The sequence below is a fragment of the Anabrus simplex genome, chromosome 1, assembly GCF_040414725.1.
Source record: "Anabrus simplex isolate iqAnaSimp1 chromosome 1, ASM4041472v1, whole genome shotgun sequence".
NCBI lineage: Eukaryota > Metazoa > Arthropoda > Insecta > Orthoptera > Tettigoniidae > Anabrus > Anabrus simplex.
The window spans coordinates 1,226,968,081-1,226,994,463 of NC_090265.1; the positions used below are offsets into that span (position 1 = coordinate 1,226,968,081).

A 26,383-nucleotide genomic window follows, 5' to 3' on the forward strand; every position below is an offset into this window, starting at 1 on the left:
TAAGTGTTAATTCCTAAGAACCGAAGTAGCGTTCCTAGGACATGTAATCACTGACGAAGGTGTCTTACCAGACTCACGTAAAGTACAGGCCGTTAAGGACTTTCCAAGGCCGACCACTAGCCGCCAGATCAAGCAGTTCTGCGGACTGAGTGGGTACTATAGGAAGTTCATACCTAACTACAGCAAAATCGCGAAACCGCTGTATCAGTTAGTGAAGAAGGACGTTCTCTTTGTATGGGGAGACGATCAGGAACAAGCGTTCCAGACACTAAAGCAAAAGCTAATTGAGGAAACTATATTGCAGTATCCGGATTTTGAAAAACCATTCGTTGTTACCACTGATGCGAGCAACGAAGCGGTTGGGGCAGTATTGTCACAAGGACCTATCGGGAAAGACCTTCCAATAGCCTATGCAAGTAGAACGCTTAACAAAGCAGAAATGAATTACAGAGTAACTGAGAAAGAATTGTTGGCAATAGTGTGGGCAGTAAAGTATTCCAGACCATATTTGTTTGGTAGAAAATTCACTGTTGTAAGAGACCATAAGCCGTTGAAGTGGGTCTTCAACGTGCAAGATCCGTCTTCACGCCTGCTAAAGTTCAGACTGAAGCTGGCGGAATACGACTTCGACGTCGTATATAAGCAGGGCAAACAGAACTGCAATGCAGATGCCCTGAGTAGGAATCCCACTGAACCCAAGTGCCAAGCGCGAGTGGTTAACTCGGCTCAGCACAGGTCTCACTTAGAGACAACAGTAGAAACTCAGGCCTCAGACGAGAATAGAGAGGAGGTACTGTCTTCAAAACCCGAGGACGCTACGGCAGAGGGAATTGAAGCGGTCGGTAGCGAGGTTTCCGGGGACGCTAACGCAGAGGAGATCTCGCCCGAAGGTAGCTCATCTGAGGAAGAGGGCGAACTAGGCGAAGCTGAAAAGCTAGTCATTTTGAAAGAATGTCATAATTCTTTGGTGGGAGGCCACCAAGGAATAGCGCGCACGTACGCCAGGGTACGTGAACGAGTTCAGTGGAAGATCATGAAAGGGGACATTGAGCGCTATGTACGCACATGTCCCTCCTGCCAAAAGAATAAAGGGACCAGACCAGACGTCAGGGCTCCCATGAGAATCACGGATACCCCGAACACAGTCTTTGAGAAGATATCCCTAGACGTAGTTGGACCTCTTCCGTTGACAGAGGCAGGAAACAGGTACATACTGACATGCCAAGATCAGCTGTCAAAGTACCTAGTAGCGAGTGTCATGCCTAATCAGGAGGCAGAAACCGTGGCGCGGACGCTAATCAATAACGTAATAAGTATCTACGGGATACCAGAGCAGATTCTCACTGACCAGGGTAGTAATTTCATGAGTGATGTGTTTAAGACGCTGTGTAAAACGCTGCGCATTCGGAAAACACACACTACGGCCTTCAGGCCACAATCGAACGGTAGCATAGAAAGATCCCATAAGGTGCTCACGGAGTACCTAAGGCATTATGTCTGCTCAGGGGAGCAGAATGACTGGGACAAGTATTTGCCTACAGCTAGCTTTGTGTATAATACCACAAAGAGCACAAGTACAGGGTTCACACCCTACGAATTAATATTTGGAAGGAAGGCAAATATCCCAGGTGTGCTGCAAAAGCCACCTGAAATGAATTACAATGAACACCAGAACGTGGTGGAGGAATTGACGACACAGCTTAGGCGAAATCACGAGGCCACCAGAAAGACCTTAATAGAGCCAAAGGAATTAGAGAAAGAACACTACGACAAAAAGCAAAATGAGGTCACCTTTCAAGTAGGTGATAAGGTTCTCTTGCGCAATGACGCATTGCGAAGAGGAAAATCCAGAAAGCTAAGCCCACCATTCGAAGGTCCTCACGAGATAGTAGATGTTTCAGGGGTGAATTGCACCCTACAGATGAACAAGAAAGGAAAAAGGGTTAAGGTACATAAGAATCGTTTGAAATTGTACTTGTAGATGAGTGAAGCGAGAACTATGAAGCGAATGTATTCACAGATAAAAGGGTAACACATATCCGTCTTACCTTGCAGGTAGACAGCAGATATGGCGCGAATGCTAGGATTGTTGCCCATCGTAGTAGAAATGAAAGTCGGGACGTCACATCGCTACAGAATAGCCGGAGAAGTACTGGATGTCAAGGTGACACCATATGAGAGTACTCCAGGGGCATACTTCGACAATCAGGGTGAGATACAGTTATACCATACGGAATGGACACTAGTTACCTATGTAAACCTGAATAAATTAAGTGATGTATTTTCAAATAGCAAGAGACACATACACTGGATTCAATTAATATGTACACAGTTAGAAAGAAGTACTAACCTAACATGTCAACAGGATGTTAAAATGCTAAGTGCACAATTAGATAGAATTAAGGAATCGAAGGAATTACTAAACCAATAGGGGAAACGGATAACACTAGGCGAAAACGAGGCCTAATTAACGCAATAGGTTCCATCGCAAAGGCGTTATTTGGAACATTAAGTCAAGATGATGCCGATAAATATGAGTCAAAAATTAGTGAGTTAGAGCAGGAACAACTTTCAATTATGAAAATTGCAAAAGAACAGATGATAGTAGTAAAATCAACATTGCAACCTATGAACAGCACCATTTACGATGTCACAGCCAATGAGCAGAGATTAACTCAAAACATTGCAGAAATTAGATCTTATCTTGCCAATAGCACGCTTCAGATTACAGAAGCACTTAAGCAAGTAGAATTAGAAAACTCAGTGAATAGGCATTTAATTGAGATTGAAGGCCTTCTCGTACAACTGTATGAGCATTACAGTGTTGTATTATCAGGTATAATGAATGCTAGGTAGGAGTCATTCAGGTGCAAATAATTTCACCAGATGATATTATAAAAAGTTTATAAGAAAGCTCAGGGAGATTTCCCTAAAGGATTGTCCTTGCCATTTGATTTAAAATCAGCTTACGGCTACTTGATTTACAAAGTAGCCACAGTGGAAGTGTTCGCTAACAAAAATTATCTAGTGTACGTTATCAAGACACCCCTTACAGATAGGGTAACTTATACATTGTATCACATGACTCCATTCCCCACATATATGAAGAGTAATCCACACCATTTTGTTTATATTCAAGAGACCAAGGACTATATCCTTATGGACAAGAAGAAACAAACTTATGTTCAATTAGACAAAGATCAGGTAAATCAATGTAAGATAGTAACACCCAGTTGGAGACTATGTCATGTTAAATTCCCTATTAATACAGTGTACACTCAAAAGAGTTGCGCGTTCCAGTTAATTATTGGAGTTAGTCAAATCCCAGATAATTGTGATAAAAGAGTGCTTCCCGTTCAACAGCTCATGTGGATACCTATCAGAGCTAGCAGATATATATACGTAACCCCAGAAGAAGTTAAAGTAACATGTATGTGTAAGGATACCACCAGTGATATCAGGTTAACAGGCACTGGTATTCTTGTTTTAAGTGCAGGTTGCACAGTATATGGGCCACATAGTAAAATACAAGGTGTAGGTGAAGTGAACACTACACAAAGTAAAGACTTTGTACCAGAAATCACACTTGATTATGACTGTTGTGAACAGATAGGTAGTGAAATCAAGTTAGAACAGATACCCGAAATGAATAAGTTGTCATTAAATAATTTGCTAAATCTCATTAACGATTTACAATGGGCTACCCATAAGACACAAGAAGTGGAAGATATGGTGAGACAAAAAGAAGAAGAACTGCAAAGACAAATGGTCTATCAGCATATTAATGTGTACAGATATATTGTGTGGATAGTTGTTGGTATCACAAGTTTAATTTTAATTTGTTATTGTTGTAATTGTTGCTGTCCGAAACTAGGGTTTCCAGCAAAGAGATGGTTTGATGATGCACGGGCTCATTGCCCTAATATATGTATAAAACAAACGGTAATCACGAAAGGAGATACGGTTAAGACTTCAGATGAGGATTTAACTATATTCCAACGTCCCAGGCGGATCCGGGGACGCTCGGAGATGTCTGAGGAGATCATGGAATTACATTCCAGGCCTGCTGGGGGACGCCCTAGTACGCCTGTGAGATCTATAGAAGCAATAGAAATGGATACAAGTGTTAATCAGAGTAGAGAACAACCTTCCCCTTCACCACAGGGTCGCCGATCCTTACGTACCGGCAACATCAGAGTATAAATAGTGTAGGACAGAAATGGACGCAACGTGTGGTTGCATCCATTTCTTCCCTAAGGGGGGAGATGTCGTGTACCGACCTCCCACGGACTCGAACTGGCGGACTGCCAGGTGGAAGGCAGCCGGGGTTCGCAGCCGAGTCTTGAGCTCAAGGTGTCAGAGGAGATTAATTAGTGTTAGAATGATGATCAAAGACAGGAGACACCTTGCAGCATTAAGCTTGTAACCGTACAACAGGGTTACAGATTGCATTCAGTATTTATTATTATTATTATTATTATTATTATTAACCCGATTCATTAGATTTTATATATTCTGTTTCTCATCATTTAGACTGTAATAATTAGGTATCACGTATATTATTGTATTTAATCATAGGTTAAGTGAAATTTATTTGTAATTATTCTGTATTGTAGTAAGTGAGATTTGTTGGTTTCATATTGTCATGCTGTGGCTTGTAACTCTGGCTAGATGAGCTGGCATAGTATTTTGCAATCGAGGCTATGTTTAACTGTGCAAGTAGATTTCCCGGTGACGCATTCAGCATAGTCATTCTCAATCCGCTTGGGTACGCTTAGACGACACATGACTGATGACATCAGTGCGTGAGCACGTGATTGCGACCAAGTGTCAGTATTCGCCAGCTACTGTATGTGGAAGTGGAAGGGATGAACAGTGAGTAGGGAGATGAGTCGTCATCGCGAGGTTATATAAGTCGAGGCGACGGTGGTGAGAGGTATTCAGTTCATATTATTCAGATCATATTGTTCAGATCATATTGTTCAGATCATATGTAACAGTCAGATGTATCAAATGGAAGAAGTGGTCTTAGTGTGATGGTCAGAGCTAAGAGTTGTGTTTTCAAGAGGTCTTGTAATCATCGAGGAGGTCTACAAGTGGTGGTTGTATCCGAGCAGAGACGGGTACTATGCTGATAAAGAAGCATCATCTTCTTGTGAGGATGGACTTCACAAGATGTTTCAATAATATTTTCCAATTTCTTATATATATTGAGTATACGTAATTACATTGGAGCTCCCTACACGCGTACATGGTATGTAGGCCAACTCCTTGTTATATAAGAAGATAACAGCAGACGGCTCCCGACTTCAGCTCAGAGGTTTTCCCAAGAATTTCAAGTTCAACAGCGGTGTATGCCGACATCAGGTAATTAAAGCACCAGACATGTTATGCATTCATAACATGAAGAAGAATGTAATCAGCGGCGATATCACATCTCACTTCAAGTTCATGCCAATAGCTTTTTTTGTTTAGATTAAATTTTCCTTTTATTAGTACCGCAAGTCTCACGATATATTTCTTTTGTTAAATTAAAAGACGTTAATGATTGTTCATTGTGACGTAAATTATAGTCATAAACTCAGTTTTATTTTAATTATAATAAGTGATTCCAGTTCCATGTACAATCCTCAATTGTGGAAATGCAACAGTAATTTAATATTGTCCTGATCCATATCCCTGTATATTGCCAGATATGTGAGTTTATCACCTCACGCCTTGAGATAATTGATATAAGAGGTATGCTCTACCGAATTTTGTTGTTTTTCTTAAAAAAGCGACTGGCGCTCAAACAAATGTTATTTATATTGTGTGGAAGATATGAAGGTATAAGAGTAGTGGTGGAGTAGCCACAAGCTAATTGAATAATAATTATAGTCAGATTTAGTTACTGTAAGAAAAGGGAAATATTTCAAGAAGTTACATGTAGTGGAGAGAGTTTGCGAAGTGCGCTTACACAAGTGTTGACTAAGAGCGGGGACTTGTTGATCACAACAAGGTATTTACTGTGTATCGACAAACAGAGCTAGTATGCCAGCGAGCCAGGCGGCCCGCCCGATAACCGACAAAGGAACAAAGCCGAGTGCAAGGCCAGTCAGGGTCAGTACGGATGCACTTAAGAAACAAGGAAAGATGAGGACAAAGTAAGACAGAAGACAGTAGTGCCTAGGTAGCAGCACTTACTGTGACAACTTTTGAGAATAGCTGCTTGAAGGCGCCACGGACTGGATGAACAGTTTGGTAATGCCCGTAAGACCCAACCCCTTGGTAGGAGGTAGGGATAGAACTTTGAGTTCAGAAGCGGAGATATAATCCCTGGCCAAGATGGCGCGGGGCCTTCTTCCAGCCAGTAGTTCGTACTTGTCAGATCGAGATTCTTTTCGAGCATAGCCCAAGTGCCGCAGGGCAAGATTCAGATAGACGCGTAGTAGAACAGTAGGCGCGTGGAACAAGCTCGCTCTCTCTACAGATCATCACATTCAGACTTGTAAATATACTGTACATAGTAGTTTTAGTTGTCCTTAGTAATAAAGGGCAGGGAAATAATTTCATCTTTTATTTCGGGAGTTGCGGGACGAGTCATACCTACAAATTACCTCCCTACATTCCGCTCGGCAGGGCAGGTAATACTTCAACATCCAACGGCCTGGTGACCAACCTACGAGAACGTCTCTCAGGACAGGTAGGTCACGACAACATCTCACTCTTCAGGAAAAGGAAGCAAGCTTTTTCATCGCACAATGAGGGTACACTTATGGATAATACGTCATTGAAAATCGCAGTCGGCTTACGTCTTGGTTCCAAAATATGCCAGTCACTTTAACTACATATGTGGAGCTGATGTCAACGTTTATGGCCGTCATGCTTTAAGTTGCCCTAAGAGTACAGCGCGATTTTAAAGACACTATTCGATTAATGATATCATCTAAATAAATGCTGTAACTGACTGTCATTAAACGCACAGATCGAAAACTCCCTGATGGTCTGATTTAGTCCCATGCCACGTGAGCAGATATTTTAGCACCATCTCATTTGCCTCACACTTGCAAGGCTGCGGTTGTACTGCGGAATTGGCCGTGCACAATAAAAGAACGTAATACTAGACAGTGACTTAGTGACATTCGCAGTCGAAACGATGGGGAAGTTGTGTCAAAAGGCTAAAAATCTCGTTCAGATATTGGTAAACAATTATCAGGAATTACTGGAGACCCTTTTTCAACGGAATTCCTGAGCCAGAGAATAGGAATTGCTATCCAGCTAGGAAATGCTGCTATCGTTATGGGCTCGCTTCCAGATAACGCTCCACTGAATTTTCTGTCTTTCTTCTTGGACTTTACAGGTTGGAGCGAAGCACCAAGGATAAAATATCGTAGAGAAGAGTTTGTTACCTAGTAAACAGAAATGTTTTGCCTACGCATAGAGCGAAACAAGGTCAGGTGAGTAACTCCTCGATGAGAATTTCATCAGGGGTGACTAAAGAGTTCAAAAGTCTATGAGACGTGTTGCCTGCACATTTCTCAACGCCCCAGATTCTCACTGGCTCGAATGTACAGTACATTGACCTTCTTTTGCCAATATGTATGTCATTACGAAGCCAGCGTACTGTATGTAGCTCCACCAATATTTTCTGTTAGCAGCCCTCCCAGTTGAATGGCAAGCAGTCATATTTATTTTCGGCAAGCGAAGTATGAAGGAAATAAACAAAATTGATTAAAAATGAATTTTAGAGAATTTTTGGAGACTATACGTTAAAAGAATATCTTCTTTGTGTAACACAGAGTAGCTACAAAAAGTAGGTTAAATGGAATCTGACATAAGCACTGGACTAAACTGGTACCTACTAATTAACGCAGATGTGATTAAAATGGCCGAAACCGAATCGGCTAAGGGTCGTAGACAAAAATGTTGAGGGAGAAATGTTGCAGAATTTTCCAGTCTTGATGGACTAAATAAATATTACAAACCTTGTAGGCCAATAATAAGTTCAGTATTATCTGCGAGATGTTGTATACGATAATTATTCGTTTTAACTGGAAAGGTTCTAAGCTCTGCATAAATCGTGGTCCCCAATTCGTGGCAAACTTGACGTAGATCACGATCACTGCCACACAGAAAAGAGGAGAGGACACGGGGAGCCAGTTCGTTGATCTAGGATCTGCAACACAAAGAGAATGCATTATATTTTACAAAAGGTTCCTTTTATTTTTTTGCATAAACTATAATATGTATGAATTACTTTGTAAGCAGTAATCCCATCTAGTGGACAACAGAAGACGCAGAACACACATCAGTTAACAATATTGTCAGTCATTTGAATATTATTCTTCGTTGGAAAGAAACGAGGGCTGTAGAAAAGAAGTAGCAGTCCAGAAAGGAGTGAGGCTAGGCTGCAGTTTGTCTCCCCTCCTTTTCAATGTTCATACAGAACAGGCAATATAGGAAATGGAAGAGGAATTTGGAAAATAAATCACAATTTAAGAAGAGGAAGTTAAAACTCAGAGATCTTCCGATGATATTGTTATTTTATCTAGGTCTACATAAGCTTTAAGGGAACTGCTAAATTGTAAGGACGGTCTTGGACAAGGGGTGCATGATCAAAATTAAAATATCCAGTACGAAAGCACTGGAATTCAGTCAAAGAAAATCAGGTGGTGCAGGAAACATAAGATTAGGAAGTTAAGCCTTAGAGGAAGTAGACGAATATTATTACTTGCGAAGCAGAATAACTAATAATGATAGAAGTAAGGAGGACATAAAATGAAGACTAGCGCAAGCAAAGAAGGACTCTCTTAGGAAAAATTTACTCACATAAAATATAAAAATATATGAAATAAATTTTTAAACACTTTTACGTGGGATGTGGTGTTGTATAGATGTGATGAATCGCCAATAACTCGTGAAGAAAAAGGAGAATAAATTCTCTTGAAATGTGAAGTTACAGGAGAATGTTTAAGACCACATGGATAGATCGGACCACAATGAAGTGATGCTGAATCGAGTAGGTGAGACAAGAACGATTTGGGTATATTTAACCAGAAGAAGGGATACGTAGATAGGACACATCTTGAGACACCCAAAACTTTTTCAATTTTTGCGGAGTGTGTAGGTGTAAGAATAGTAGGGTTAGACAAAAGTGCAAACGTGACAAACAGATTAGAGTAAATGTAGGATGGAGAAGTTCGTGGAAATGGAAAAGTTAGCACAGGATAGGGTGGTATAGAGCTGATCAAACCAGTGATAATTTTCAAGAGTTTATTGCAGTGGGTCCACGAACCCCTTCATTCACTTTACTTAATAAATCAATATTTCTTTTTCAGTTTGTCGGGAATGTTAAAAATGTGTTCCACTATAAACGCATCTAATAAAGTTGAACTTTTTTAAAATAACACAATGATATGCTTCGTTCTGTAAGAACATCCTCCGATTATATGAAATCCCCTTTGTATTATGCGTAGATATGTATAAAATTGTTTACATTGCATAAACTTGTCAGTGATTATGAATAGGTGATGTTATGAAATTGATTTATGGCAAGAAAATATAGCAGATATTTTAGATTCAAGAGGTCAAAGTGGACTGTATCCCAATTGACCTATCCAAGGATTTTCATAGGGTAGATCACGGGAGATTACTGACGAAAATGAGGTATATTGGGCTAGACAAACGGGTGACTGAGTGGGTGGCTACATTTCTAGGGAATATAATTCAAAACGTTAGAGTAGGTTAAGCATTATCTGATCCTAAAAAGATAAAGAGAGGGGTTTTCGCAAGGCAGTTTTATTGTATTTCTGGACCTGTATGTTTTCTTATATTGTACGTATAAATGATATGAGTGAAGAACTACAATAACATGTAAGCCTTTTTACGTATGATGTCGTACTGTATAGAGTGGTAAATATGTTACAGAGTTGTGAGCGACTGCAAAAATATCTCAAGAAAGTGTTGAGATTGTCAGTAGACTATTGCATGATGGTAAAAGGAACAAATAATCAGGTTGTAAGTTTCACCGAGAGAAAAAATCCTGTCAGTTTTAATTACTCTGGTGATGGGGGTGAGAATAACTCGTAGTAATCACTGTAGGTATGTAGGTGTTAAGATAATGAAAGATCTTCATTGAATTAACCACATTTGGCATGTTTCAAATAAAGGTTACATATCTCACTGCAAGACTTCTATGTCTGTAATGGGAATTTAGAAATACCCTGTATTTAGTTCGTATAAGTGAAGTACGTTGGCAGGAAGAGCAGGATTTTTGGTCAGGCGACTACAGAATTAACGACACAAAATCAAAAATGGGGAGATGCAGGAGTTGGTTTAGTAATGAACAAGAAAATAGGGCAGCAGGTAAGCTAGTATGACCAGCATAGTGAAAGGATTATTGTTGTCAAGATAGACACCAAACCAATGCCCATCACAATCGTGAAGGTCTGTATGCCTACTAGTTCAGCGAATGATGAAGGAATCGACAGAACAGATGAATATATAGATGATTTGAGAGACTGAAATGCAGTGGTAAACCGGGGAAGAGAATGTACGAAGGGTGTACTATATTGTTTTTCACTTTATTTTTTTACGTCCGGGTATGGTTCATATTTCACTTTTGAAGGTGGTTACGTGTAACTAGTGTCTTGTTCCACCGTTTGGTAGCAGCACACGCACATGGGCCAATGAATGCACTCGTCATAGCCTTTTCATAACAACACTATCAGCGTAAGAGCGGACAACATGGAAAGCAACAGTCGGGGACGGCGCTATACGACTTGGTTCCTTTGGAAAGAAGGCATGCATGACTACTGCAGAAATTCTTTGGCGCTTGGTGGCAGTCTGTGGAGAACATGCGCGGTCACGGAAAACAGCTTACAACGGTGTGGAAGGTTGGAAAACAGGGCGCACATCGGTGGACAAGGGAACCAGTTCTGGAATGAATGTGACAGTGTCAACACCAGTCAACACTGCCCGGGTCGAACAGGCCATCCAAGGAAACAAATGCAAACAAAGCTGAAGGGAACACAACATGGGAAGAATGGACAGTCGTGAAGAATGAGGTCTCTAGGGCTGTTGAATAAATGTTAGGAAGAAAGAAAAGATCAACTAAGAATCAATTTACAATTCAGGAGATACTAGACCTGATTGATGAACGACGAAAGTATAAAAAGGCATAAAATGAAGAGGGCAGAAAGGAATACAGGCGATTAAAGAATTAAGTGGATAGAAAGTGCAAGACAGCTAAGGAAGAATGCCTGAAGGAGAAGTGCAAGAATGCTGAGGGTTGTATGGTCCTAGGAAAGGCATATGCTGCATACAGGAAATCAAGGAAACCTGCAGAGAAAGAAAACTAGGTGTATGAATATTAAGAGCTCAGATGGAAAACCACTTCTAGGGAAAGAAGACAAGGCATATAAATGGCAGGAACATATTACACCATTCACATGCTGATATCTGCGATGAGTCTGGCATGCTGGGTCCTGCCACGGCTGCAACCTAAAAAAATATATATACTCGCCGCAAGTGACTCTCTTCTTCAAGGCGTGGTGATGTTCTCGAGATTGTCGTGGGTGCATAGGACGTTAGGAAGCTATGACAACTAGGCTATTCTAATCTAAAGAAATGACAACAAACTGGCCCAGACTATATTTAAATAAATTTTGTTAAAGAAAGAAAATGAATGATAATATTACTGAGAAAAATAATACTAAAATATGACTTCAATAACATTAAATCCATTAATTCAGACATGTGCGAAAATAAGTGTAACCAGTTTTAATTTAATGAGAATATAAAGGACTACCGAACGATCTCCAAAATTAAAATGTGTGCTAATTAATTAACTCATTGGAAAACATCATTCATAACAAATCTACGTTAGATTTAAGATTAATTGCGTTATATAATAGTCGCTTTTACTCCAATTGTATCACTTTCCGGTACTTTGATCATGACTGTGAGTTCAAACTGACATTAATTAGTTAAGAATTCACAATATTGAATTATAAAATAAAAAATAATTATAAATCACTCAGAATATTCCATGATCATTGGGATTCATTGCTTCCCTTATCACACCTATCAAACTTGGATTACATTATCATTATCCGTTTTTTTTATAGATCGGTGACTACACTGAAACATCTTACAGCTTTTAAACAATATAATATTATAATAGAGAATAATAAACAGGTCCTCCTATAAGGCCCCTACTTGCCTCCGTCCATTCAGGGATTTTGAAATCGTATGAACCCAAAAACCTAACTCTAAATTTAAATTTGGTTGAAATATGTTAAGTAGTTTTCCAGTTATAAGACATCAGAACTATACGCACCCGCTGCTGGACTTGGTCCGCTAGGACTACGTAAGTATTCCTCCTATCAAAAAATGTTCTTGGGAAAAAATTAGGAATAAATTTCCATTAATAGGAGCCTCCACGGCTCAGACGGCAGCGCGTCGGCCTCTCACCGCTGGATACTGTGGTTCAAATCCCCGTCACTCCATGTGAGATTTGTGCTGGACAAAGCGGAGGCGGGGCAGGTTTTTCTCCGGGTACTCCGCTTTTCCCTGTCATCTTTCATTCCAGCAACACTCTCCATTCTCATTTCATAGCATCTATGTAATTCATAAATCACTCTGGGAGTGGCGACACCATCGTACTAATAGCCTATATATGATTCATTCATTTCATTCCTGACCCGGTCAATGACTGTAAAACAGGTTGCAGGTTTTCATTTTGATTTCCATTAATGTTGGTGAATTTCCATTAAGGTTGATCACGGATATTTATTAAGGAGAAATAATCACTGTTTCGGTCTTCCTATAAACTCCAAGGCCATTAGCGATTTTGAAATTGTATGGACACTAAAAGTAACTTTGAATAGGTGGATTCTAAATATGGAATTTGGTTGAAATATGCCAAGAAGATTTCTAGTTATAAGAAGTCAGCTCTACGCGCACCAGCTTATGGCCTTCGTCGTTTAGGATATAGACTAATATATTCCTTTAATATTAGGATTATTCCTCCCAACGAAAGTGTAGGCCTACATGAAAACATGTACTATAAATATATTTCCATTAAGACTGGCAGATTCCCATTAATGTTAATCACGGATATTTATTGGGAATGTAAAACGACTGTTTCTGTCTTTCTGTAAACCCCCATCCATTCAGGGATTTTTAAACCTATGAACCCTGAAACATGGTTCTAAATATGAAATTTGGTTGACATATGTCCAGTAGTTTTCCAGTTACAGGAAATCAGTTCTATGCAACACCCGGTGCTAATGCTTAAACTGACACTCCTTTACTAACATTTTCCTTATTAGTCCTTCTGTCGAAAAAGTTTACACCAGAAAAAGATTTAGAATTAGATTTAATGAAGATTCGTAGCTTTGCATTAAGGCTGATGGTGGATATTTTGTGGGAGAGTAAAATCATTTTTTCGGACTTCTTATACACTGACTGACAGAGCAAATGCAACACCAAGAAGGAGTGGTCAGAACTTTATGCCAATTGCAGGGTAGACTGACGTCACTGAGGTATGCTCATGATGTGAAATGCGCCGCTGTGCTGCGCACGTAGCGAACGATAAATGGGACACGGCGTTGGCGAATGGCCCACTTCGTACCGTGATTTCTCAGCCGACAGTCATTGTAGAACGTGTTGTCGTGTGCCACAGGACACGTGTATAGCTAAGAATGCCAGGCCGCCGTCAACGGAGGCATTTCCAGCAGACAGACGACTTTACGAGGGGTATGGTGATCGGGCTGAGAAGGGCAGGTTGGTCGCTTCGTCAAATCGCAGCCGATACCCATAGGGATGTGTCCACGGTGCAGCGCCTGTGGCGAAGATGGTTGGCGCAGGGACATGTGGCACGTGCGAGGGGTCCAGGCGCAGCCCGAGTGACGTCAGCACGCGAGGATCGGCGCATCCGCCGCCAAGCGGTGGCAGCCCCGCACGCCACGTCAACCGCCATTCTTCAGCATGTTCCAATATCGACCAGAACAATTTCCCGTCGATTGGTTGAAGGAGGCCTGCACTCCCGGCGTCCGGCGTCCGCTCAGAAGACTACCATTGACTCCACAGCATAGACGTGCACGCCTGGCATGGTGCCGGGCTAGAGCGACTTGGATGAGGGAATGGCGGAACGTCGTGTTCTCCGATGAGTCACGCTTCTGTTCGGTCAGTGACAGTCACCGCAGACGAGTGTGGCGTCGGCGTGGATAAAGGTCAAATCCGGCAGTAACTGTGGAGCGCCCTACCGCTAGACAACGCGGCATCATGGTTTGGGGCGCTATTGCGTATGATTCCACGTCACCTCCAGTGCGTATTCAAGGCACGTTAAATGCCCACCACTACGTGCAGCATGTGCTGCGGCCGGTGGCACTCCCGTACCTTCAGGGGCTGCCCAATGCTCTGTTTCAGCAGGATAATGCCCGCCCACACACTGCTCGCATCTCCCAACAGGCTCTACGAGGTGTACAGATGCTTCCGTGGCCAGCGTACTCTCCGGATCTCTCACCAACGAACACGTGTGGGATCTCATTGGACGCCGTTTGCAAACTCTGCCCCAGCCTCGTACGGACGACCAACTGTGGCAAATGGTTGACAGAGAATGGAGAACCATCCCTCAGGACACCATCCGCACTCTTATTGACTCTGTACCTCGACGTGTTTCTGCGTGCATCGCCGCTCGCGGTGGTCCTACATCCTACTGAGTCGATGCCGTGCGCATTGTGTAACCTGCATATCGGTTTGAAATAAACATCAATTATTCGTCCGTGCCGTCTCTGTTTTTTCCCCAACTTTCATCCCTTTCGAACCACTCCTTCTTGGTGTTGCATTTGCTCTGTCAGTCAGTGTAAATCCCCAGTACATTCATGGATTTTGAAATGGTATGAATCCTAGCATATACCTTTGGATAGGTGGATTCTATGATAGTATGTCCAGTAGTCTTCCAGTTGTAAGAAATCAGCTCTATGCGCACCCCATTTTGGGCCTTTTTGGTAGGACTGTCAAAAATTCTGTTAATAATATCTCGATTATTAATCGTCCTATCGAAATAGTTTACATGAATAGAAATTTTAGAAATAGATGCCAATTGAAAATGACCATAGGAAATTGTGGGCCAGTAAAACTTTGTTTCGATTTCCCTATAAACCACTAGTCCATTCAGCGATTGTCCCGCAGTAACTAGAGGAAAATAATTGTCGCCAATAAATGTCCCATGAACTGGCATCGTGTAAAAGTGGCATTACAGTTGGTAGTGACTTCACGATTAATGGAAGCTTTAATATCAATCAATCAATCAATCAATCAATCAATCAATCAATCAATCAATCAATCAATCAATCCTGATCTGCATTTAGTTCAGTCGCCCAGGTGGCAGATTCCCTATCTGTTGTTTTCCTAGCCTTTTCTTAAATGATCGCAAAGAAATTGAAAAATTATTGAACATCTCCCTTGGTAAGTTATTCCAATCCCTAACTCCCCTTCCTATAAACGAATATTTTCCCCAATTTGTCCTCTTGAATTCCAACTTCATCTTCAAATTGTGATCTTTCCTACTTTTAAAGACACCACTCAAACTTATTTGTCTACTGATGTCCTCCCACGCCATCTCTCCACTGACAGCTCGGAACATACCACTTAATCGAGCAGTTCATCTCCTTTCTCCCAAGTCTTCCCAGCCCAAACTTTGCAACATTTTTGTACCGCTACTCTTTTGTCAGAAATCACCCAGAACAAATCGAGCTGCGTTTCTTTCCATTTTTTTTCCAGATCTTGAATCAAGTAATCCTGGTGAAGGTCCCATACACTGGAACCATACTCTAGTTAGAGTCTTACCAGAGACTTTTACGCCCTCTCCTATACATCCTTACTACAACCCTAAATACTCTCATAACCATGTGCAGAGATCTGTACCCTTTATTAACAATCATGTTTATGTGATTATCCCAATGAAGGTCTTTTCTTATATTAACACCTAGGTACTTACAACGATCCCCAAAGGGAACTTTCACATCATCAACGCAGTAATTAAAATTGAGAAGACTTTTCCTATTTGTGAAACTTACAACCTGACTTCTAACCCCGTTTATCATCATACCATTGCCCACCGTTCATCTCACAACACTATCGAGGTCACCCTGCAGCTGCTCACAATCTTGTAACTTGTTTATTACTCTGTACAGAATAACATCATCTGCAAACATCCTGATCTCTGATTCCACTTCTTTACACATATCATTGGTCCGACTCGTTGGCTGAACGGTCAGCGTACTGGCCTTCGGTTCAGAGGGTCCCGGGTTCGATTCCCGGCCGGGTCGGGGATTTTAACCTTAATTGGTTAATTCCAATGGCACGGGGGCTGGGTGTATGTGCTGTCTTCATCATCATTTCATCCTCATCACGACGCGCAGGTCACCTATGGGTGTCAAATAGAAAGACCTGCACCTGGCGAGCCGAACCCGTCCTGGGATATCCCGGCACGAGAAGCCATACGACATTTCATTTCATTGATATATATAAGAAAACATAAAGGTCCAATAATAATGCCTTGAGGAATTCCCCTCTTAATTATTACAGGGCCAGATAAATCTTCACCTACTCTAATTTTCAGAGTTCTGTTTTCTAGAAATATAGCCACCCATTCAGTCACTCTTTTTTCTATTCCAATTGCACACATTTTTGCCAGTAGTCTTCCATGATCTACCCTATCAAATGCCTTAAATAGGTCAATCGCAATGCAGTCCATTTGGCCTCCTGAATCCAGGATATCTGCCTATATGTTGCTGAAATCCTACAAGCTGTGCTTCAGTGGAATAACCTTTCCTAAACCCAAACTGCCTTCTGTCAAACCAGTTATTAATTTCACGAACGTGTCTAATATAATCAGAAAGAATGCTTTCGCAAAGCTTACATGCAATGCATGTCAAACTGACTGGCCTGTAATTTTCAGCTTTATGTCTATCACCTTTTCCCTTGTACACAGGGGCTACTATAGCAACTCTCCATTGATTTGGTATAGCTCCCTCAACCAAACAATAATCAAACAAGTACTTCAGATACGGTGCTATATCCCAACCCGTTGTATTTAGTATATCTCCAGAAATCTTATCAATTCCAGCTGCTTTTCTAGTTTTCAACTTTTGTATCTTACTGTAGATATCATTGTTATCATAGGTAAATTTGAATACTTCATTAGTATTACTCAACTCCCATATCTGGACTTTATCCTTGTAACCAACAATCTTTATATACTGCTGACTGAATACTTCTGCCTTTTGAAGATCCTCGCAAACACACTCCCCTTCTTCATTAATGATTCATGGAATGTCCTTCTTTGAACCTGTTTCTGCCTTAAAGTACCTGTACATACCCTTCCAGTTTTCACTAAAATTTGTATGACCACCAATAATGCTTGCCATCATGTTATCCTTCTGCTGCAGAGTAGTTCAGATCTAAAGCAATAGTTCTTATTGTTTGAGCTTGCATTCGCCAGTTGGTTCCGCGTAACTTGCGAAGAATGGAATTTCGCACAGATACTTTGTGTTTCGTGTTAACACAATATTGTTCATACGTGAGTGCACGATCCAGAGTTACCCCTAGATACTTAGGTATCCTTGCTCATAGAAAATACAATATACATAGATACAATCCATAAATGCATCAAAATTACATCACAGTTATTCAGTCATTTAGCATTTTAAGTGACTGAGGTATGAGTGATGCTAGTAATACCATTGCTTATACAGCCAGTCCCTGTTATGAATGGTGTGAAGATATCGCTCATAGGGTCGGTTGGTGCATGCATTTCAGTGGGCTTGGCAGACTGATATGTAATAGCAGCGGCTGGCTCGGTGAGGAAAGCAACGGGAAACTACCTCGCTCCTCATTTCCCTAGTACGCTTCTTCAGTGACGCCTAGGCTATTTATGACAGCTGTTGGCAGAGCTGCAGAGGATCAAACCAGCCTTCGGGCTGAATACCCAACATACATACATACATTGTCATAAAGGTCAAAATTTTCAGTTTGCTTAAAAATATATACAATTTTTTAGAACGTGTAACAATCGTCGCAGAAATGCCTTGTTTGGACCAAACGAATATTCACTTCCCATTGTTATTTAACAATTAGAAACATTTTTATGCTATCTACCTAATAATGTAGGAACAGGGTCGCCTATGTTCAAATTATGGTGTTGTAACGGTATTTTAAAATTGGAATTACCGTAAGGCATGTCCACCTTAATATGTCAGCACAGCTATACAGATCTTTCCCTGTTTAGCCCTGTGTTGTGAAATGAACCTGACTGGTATATTTTTCCCATCTCTCCCTATTACTAACGAAGACTGGATGCCTTTGAGCTCTGTTGGAGTAGCCAATTCGGCACATCGGCAGTTTCCGTTTGGATTTCAAGATGTTCACACGCATTGATGTAAGGCTCTATATTACCAGGGTTTTTCCCGGTTTCAATCCCTTCTGGGAGGAAGGTTTTGTAAGTGCCATTTAATTTTACCTTCTTCTACCTTCTGGTTGTGTTTTTGATTGTAAATTGACCTTGTGTGTGTATTAATATTATTCACTTCGGCTACGGCTTCTCCGCGTCTCCTTTTACTCATGTATTATCGTCATCATCGCTAGTAGAATAGGGGCAATTATTTATCATTAGTTCAGTATTGACCTTTTTCCTAAATATGATTATACATCATTGTTTCTGTTTAATTTATTCCCTGTAGTCACTAATCTTGTCTCTGTCCTTCTGTTATGAAGGCTATCACCTTGTTCTTTACCATTTGTAATTCTGTATCCGTTGGTATTTTTCGAATGTCTTATTATTATTCCTGTATGTTTTTAATCCCTTCTATCTAATATGTCAGATATGTACACTTCGAAAAGGAATATCCTTTCAGGTACGTTACTAGTAGTTTTCCTAAATCCTATTACTTTACCTTGTTGTATTTAATTACCGGAGGCCGATAACTTTAAATATGCCTCTCAGTTTTGAAGGGTAACATTTTGTTGAAACCCACTGTAGTTCTGTTTCATTCACCGTGGTGTGGTAACTTATGTCCAAGTATCATTTAATCGCATATTATCGTTAATTATGTCTTGACAAAAATAAAACTCATTTGCTTTGTTACGGTGATTTGCCATATTATGTTTTTTCTCTTTAAGACCAAACATACAGCTCCATAGAGGCACTCCAGTTTTATGTCGATGTTATAATGATGAAGTTTCGCATTTTTTGACATTGATTTTCTGTTGAAAATGAAAAATGAAAATCCATACAAAAGCTTTATTTATTTATTTATTTATTTATTTATTTATTCAATAAGTCTTATTTTTCTCGTCATCTTAGTTACCTTTATTGAGGCAATGTTGATTTGTTTTTGCATTGGAGACTTGATGCTAATTTCGGCTAGAGACTTAAAACTGAGCTGATACATTAAGAAGTTATTCATCATTGACTTCACATTAAAGAGTTGGTGGTGATATTTACTCCACCTTACTATATTTACTACTTCAGTGGGTGGTTGATGATGTCATTCATTTGGCTAGTTCTTCTTCTTAATCTGTTTACCCTCCAGGGTCGGTTTTTCCCTCGGGCTCAGCGAGGGATCCCACCTCTATCGCCTCAAGGGCAGTGTCCTGGAGCTTCAGACTTTGGGTCGGGGGATACAACTGGGGAGAATGACCAAGTGGCCTCACCTGCTATACTGAACAGGGGCCTTATGGAGGGATGGGAAGATGGGACAGGCAAGGAAGAGGGAAGGAAGCGGCGTTAAGTTCCAGGATGGCTGAGGTGGGAATCGAACCCACCTCTACTCAGCTGACCTCCCGAGGCTGAGTGGACACCGTTCCAGCCCTCATACCACTTTTCAAATTTCGTGGCAGAGCCGGGAATCGAACCCTGACCTCCGCGGGTGGCAGCTAATCACGCTAACCACTACACCACAGAGGCGGACTGGCTAGTTCTACGGTATTATAATTAGAAATTTATTGCATAAATGAGTTATGCCTTATTGATTTGACGTTGATCTTAAGGTATTGATGGTGATATCTTCTCCATCTTACTATATTTACTACTTCATTGGATAACTGGTGATGTCTTTCGTTAATCTAGCTCTGCGGTATATTAATTAGAAATTGATTGCGTTAAGGAGTTATTCCTTATTGACCTTGGTCTTAATGTGTTGGTGGTGATATTTACTCCACCTTACTCCACGTTTGATTGTGGGAATACTTTCTACTTCATTTGTAGTTGGTTATATTTACCTTCATCTCCGGTATTTTACCAATTAATTTATTCATCACTTCTAACTTATTGTGGATTTGGTATGGGCTCTATTTCAGTCCCATTGTGCTGTCGATTTTCATATGATTTATTTTTTGAAGGAATTTGATTCTAGGTCTCTGCTCCCTAGAAACTTTTAAAATACTTTGTGCTTAATGTTAACACCGTACTGAAATATTAGTTTCATTTTTTTACATTTATCTCTGTCAATCATCCTTTTATTGTTAAACAACCAGTTCCTTTCTTGGGCTATTACTTAAAAAAGTTTATTATTTAATCTTGTTGGTTTCTTAAAAGACATTTTGCGATACTGATATATTGTTGTTTATTAAATTTTAATATTTCCAAACTAGGTGTTATCCTTTCATGATAATGGTTCTGAAGTATTCTCTAAAATTAACTGAAAATTACTTACTGATATTCTTCACCCTTGAGTTAAGTTGCTTCTTATTCTTTCTCCTTGTATGTACCTATTCATTTCTGTTCTTTATTCGTTTGCTGCTTTGGGTCTTGTGACACTGTGTTACGCTTTATTATTTGACTAGCAAGATACCCGTGCTTCGCTACGGTATTATACTGACATTTATAATTGGATGCTTATTGTTTTAGATATATAATCCGCCGAAATTCGCGATCTGACTCGTTTTCTGCGAGAATCCACCAAAATTCCCGATCTGACTCGAATTATATTAGATTACGGCACGTTTCCTCCCATTTTTCAGGAGATCCGGCGTGGTGTCATATTGGGTGCCTTAGCGGCACTGAACCCGCGGCCGGACTGCATTCTTAGTCATTACCCGTCCAGGAGCCGTTTCCAGCGCGGTCCGCACATTTGACGACGGTCCCGAACATTATTATTATTATTATTATTATTATTATTATTATTATTATTATTATTATTATTAAGTGTTGCTGGAATGGCTGATGACAGGGAAAACCGGAGTATCCGGAGAAAAACCTGTCCTGCCTCCGTTTTTTCCAGCACGAATGTCACATGGAGTGACCAGGATTTGAACCACGGAACCCAGCTGTGAGAGGCCGGCGGGCTGTCGGCTGAGCAACGGAGGATACTTATAAGTACATTAAGAACAGTAAAATCAAGTGGTCTCACCTCCTTCTACAACCCACCGCCGTTAAGTTTATTTATCACCCCCCCCCCCAAAAAAAATAAAAGAAGGCTTGTTTCCTTATGTTTAAAGGAGATTCCAAACAGAAATGTTCACGTCTATTACCTTCAGTTTTAAGACAGAAGTATCCCCATAAAAATAATTTACTTTGTTCACTTCATTTCACACTACTCCCCCTCCCCCTTAATTTTCCCACAAAAAATAATTGTTTCTTTAATAGTAAAAGATCTTCTAAATACCAATTATCACGACTCTAACTTCTGCAGTTTTTGATTTATGTGTCCTCACGAAAGGAATTCAACTCCTCTGCACTCCCGCCCTCCAAGAGGGTTTCCCCCAAAACGCGTTTTTCTTTGTTTTTAAAGTAGATCCAAATACGAATTTTCACGTGTGTAACAACTTTAGTTTTTATTAGATGTATGTATTCTCATAAAATTAAGTCAATTCATTTTTCAATTCTTTCACCCCCCCCCCCCTCTTCATTGGATTTTCCGAGAATAAGTCTTTCTTTACCTTTAAAGCAGATTGCAAATATCAAATTTCACGTCTGTAACATCTTCATTTTTGAGATATCAGTAGCCTAATCAAAAGAATTCAACGCCATTTTCAGTCACCAAGTGGTATTTCCGAAAACTAAAAATACACGTTTCTTTATGTTTAATAGAGATAAAAAATACCATTTTTCACTTCTGTAACATATTAAGTTTTTTAGATATACAGTAAAAATTCTCATTTTAAAATTTCACCCCTTTTGAGTTCTCCTTAATTGGAGTTTCCAAAAACAAATCACCTATGTTTCTTTACATTTACAGGAGATTCCAAACACCCACTTTTTACGTCTGTAACATTTTACGTATCCAAGATATTCTGTAGATATAGTCATTCAAAAATTCACCCCAAATTGTCACTCCTGTTAAACCGCCATTAACTGGATTTTCCAAAAACTAAAAAATACGTGTTTCTTTACTTTTAAAATAGATCCCAAATACCAATTTTCAGGTCTGTAATATCTTCAGGTTCTGAAATATAAGTAGCCTCATTAAAGGCATTCATCCCATTATTCACCCTTTTACACCCTTCCTATTGGGATTTTCCGAAAACAAAAGAATACCTGTTTATTTATTTTTAAAGGAGATTCTAAATACCAATTTTTACATCTATACACTTTAAAAGTTTTGAGATATAGATACACTCATTTTAAAAAATCACCCCCTTTTCACCCCCCCCCATTAATTGTATTTTCCAAAAACAAGAAAATACGTGTTTCTTTATTTTTAAAGGAGATCCCAAACACCAATAATCAGGTCTGTAATATCTTCAGGTTCTGAGATATAAGTAGCCTCATTAAAGGCATTCAACCCCTTTTTCACCCCTTTTCACTTTTCCTATTGCGATTTTCCGAAAACCAAAAAATACGTGTTTCTTTATTTTTAACGAAGATTCTAAATACCAATTTTTACATCTGCAAACTTTAAAAGTTTGGAGATATAGATTCACTCATTTTAAAAATTCACCCCCTTTTCACCCTCCCATTAATTGTATTTTCTAAAACAAAAAAAAACGTGTTTCTTTATTTTTAAAAGAGATCAATAGCAATTTTCAGGTCTGTAATATCTTCAGTTTCTGAGATATAAGTACCGGTATCCTGATTAAAGGCATTCAGCCCATTTTTCCCCACTTTCACCCTTTTTCCCCCCTCCTATTGGGATTTTCTGAAAACAAAAAAATACGTGTTTCCTTATTTTTAAAGGAGATTCTAAATACCAATTTTTACATCTGTAAACTTTTAAAATTTTGAGATAGAGATACATTCATTTTAAAATTTCAACCCCCTTTTCATCCCCTTAGCGAAGGAATATCCAAAAATCCTCTCCTAGCGTGCATCTACATCTGAATATGTCCCCAAAATTTCATTTCTTTATGTCCAGTAGTTTTGGCTCGGCGATGATTAATCAGTCAGTCAGTCAGTCAGTCAGTCAGTCAGTCAGGACAAGTTATATTATATATATAGATTTATTCTGGGTGCCACTGTCAGTGTATTTGCACGGTGTGTTAATTTTCATTTTGCTTGGTCGTTACTGTGTTACTTATCTCCTCTATTGTGTTATTAACTGCCATCTGTCACGTTACTGTTAATATTTCATAACTGCCACGTTACTGTGTTTGTGTTATTCATTCTGTCATGGATCGGGCGACTTGGCCGTGCGGTTAGGGGCGCGCAGCTGTGAGTTTGCATCCGGGAGATAGTAGGTTCGAACCCCACTGTCGGCAGCCCTGAAGGTGGCTTTCCGTGGTTTCCCATTTTCACACCACGGAAATGCCGGGGCAGTACCTTAATTCAGGCCACGGCCGCTTCCTTCCCACTCCTAGTCCTTTCCTATCCCATCGTCGCCATAAGACCTCTCTGTGTTAGTGCGACGTAAAGCAACTAGCAAAACAAAACAAAAAAAAAAACAAAAAAAAAAGGCATTTTGCCACGCCACGTTACAGTGCATTATTTAACTTTCTGGAAAAACTGTACATTAAACATTTAGTTTGCAAAAGGTTCAATTTTAAATAAAGTACATACTCACCACTTAGTTCGTTGAATACATGATAGTACATATTGTGCAATTTTAATATAAACTCCATATTTTGAGGTGGAATGGTAGCTGCGAAACACCTGAAAAGATAAATGTTGTATTTTAGTGCATACGAATTTTTGAATACATATTGACAAGTTGTCGTACTGTATTATAAATTTAATAATAATAATAACGTTATTTGTTTTACGTCCCACTAACTACTCTTTTACGGTTTTCGGAGATGCCGAGGTGCCGGAATTTAGTCCCGCAGGAGTTCTTTTACGTGCCAGTAAATCTACCGACACGAGGCTGACGTATTTGAGCACCTTCAAATACCACCGGACTGAGCCAGGATCGAACCTGCCAAGTTGGGGTCAGAAGGCCAGCGCCTTAACCGTCTGAGCCACTCAGCCCGGCATACTATAAATTTCGAACGCAACATAAGTACACAAGTATACGGGAATTTAGCAATACATCAATATCGTATCTATCTCTCTTTCTCTCCCTCTCCTCCTTCGTGGAGTGTATCCCCGTTTACAGCGGTAATATGTGGCCCGGTTTTATGCTGGATGCCTTTCCTGATGCCAGCTTCAATGTTTTGTCTAGATCCATAATCAAATCCATTTATATATTCTCCTTCTCGTGAAGCAACTTAAATGTTTTGTCTATAGATCCATAATCAAATCTATTTATATTTTCCGCTTTTCGTGGAGCAACTTCAATGTTTTGTCTATAGATCCATAATCAAATCTATTTAAATATTCCCCTTCTCGTGAAGCAACTTCAATGTTTTGTCTATAGATCCACAATCAAATCTATTTATATATTCCCCTTCTCGTGAAGCAACTTCAATGTTTTGTCTATAGATCCATAATCATTTTTTATATATATATTCCCCTTCTTGTGAACCAACTTCAATGTTTTGTCTATAGATCCATAATCAAATCTATTTAAATATTCCCCTTCTCGTGAAGCAACTTCAATGTTTTGTCTATAGATCCATAATCAAATCTATTTATATATTCTCCTCCTCGTGAAGCAACTTCAATGTTTTGTCTACAGATCCATAATCAAATCTATTTATACATTCCCCTTCTCGTGAAGCAACTTCAATGTTTTGTCTATAAATCCACAATCAAATCTATTTATATCTCCTTCTCGTGAAGCAACTAAAGAGCCTCTCATCTTTACATTGTTCGCAGATTTCTGCTATCGTATGGCGTTATTTACCGGCTGCACCCCTGTGTTATACTGTGTGTTTTAGCGATCCATTATTGGCAAAATTTGCCGAGATACAACAAATAGACTAATTAATGTGTTATCGAAGCCGACTTTCAACCTATTACGTCGTGTTACGTACATTTAGTACGTGTTGAAGAGATGTTAAATACAGAACAAAAATGGCCAATCGGACTCCGATTTCGCCTCGGTTGCTCTACCAATTGAGCTATGGTGGCCTAGGCCATGTTTGTTCTGTTGGAAAGGACCTAAGCTACAGGTCTGGCACTTCTGCCATCACACTGTATTTACCCCGCAGTGTATGGGAAGAGTTCCTGACTCTTACCCGGAGGCCTTGGGTTTAATTATCAGCCATGTCAGGGATTTTTATCTGGTTGTAACGTCTGGCTCGAAGTCCAGTCAGCCTACGTGATTACAACTGAGGATGTATCTAACGGTGATAGCGGCCTCGGTCTAGAAAGCTAAGAATGACGGCCGAGGGGATTCGTCGTGCCGACCACACGACACCTCGTAATCTGTAGGCCTTCGGGATAAGCAGTGGTAGTTAATAGCCCTTCTGGCTATTGGTTATTGTAGTCGAAATACACTTTCAACGTATTAGGTCGTGTTCAGCACGTATAGGGGCTGGCTGGCCGAGGCGGTAAAGGCGTGCTCGGTTCGCCCGGAGGAACGTGGGTTCGAATCCCCGTCAGGAAGTCGTAAAATTTAAGGAACGAGATTACCACTTCCGGAAGTGCATATGGTCATGAGGTTCATCCAGCCTACACCTAAAATGAGTACCAGGTTAATTCCTGGGGGCAAAGGCGGCCGGGCGTAGAGGTAACCCATCACGTCCCGAGCTTAACAATGGTGGAAGCCTATACCTTCCACTCCTCCAAGGGCCTTCATGGCCTGTACGGAGTTGACTTTACTTTGCTTTGTTTTTTCAACACATATAGTACATACCGAAGAGATATTTATGTACGAATTAAAACTGGCCAAGTCCGCGTCTTTGGTGTAGTGGTTAGTGTGATTAGCTGCCATCCCCGCAGGTCCGGGTTCGATTCCCGGCTCTGCCACGAAATTTGAAAAGTGGTACGATGGCTGGAACGGGGTCCACTCAGCCTCGGGAGGTCAAATGAGTAGAGGTGGGTTCGATTCTAACCTCAGCCATCCTGGAAGTGGTT

At 40.2% G+C, this 26,383-nt stretch overlaps 1 protein-coding gene across 1 annotated transcript in view; it reads right to left on the reverse strand.

Annotated features, from left to right (window-relative positions):
* LOC136858563 (very long chain fatty acid elongase 7) overlaps positions 1-26,383 on the reverse strand; it is a 132,046-nt gene that overhangs the window by 82,560 nt on the left and 23,103 nt on the right. Inside the window, exons 2-3 of the mRNA XM_068228773.1 lie at positions 23,988-24,076; positions 7,965-8,155 (exon numbers count right to left, since the gene is read on the reverse strand). Coding sequence (XP_068084874.1) covers positions 7,965-8,155; positions 23,988-24,045 — 249 coding nt within the window. The 5' untranslated portion in view covers positions 24,046-24,076. The remainder of the gene's footprint in view (positions 1-7,964; positions 8,156-23,987; positions 24,077-26,383) is intronic.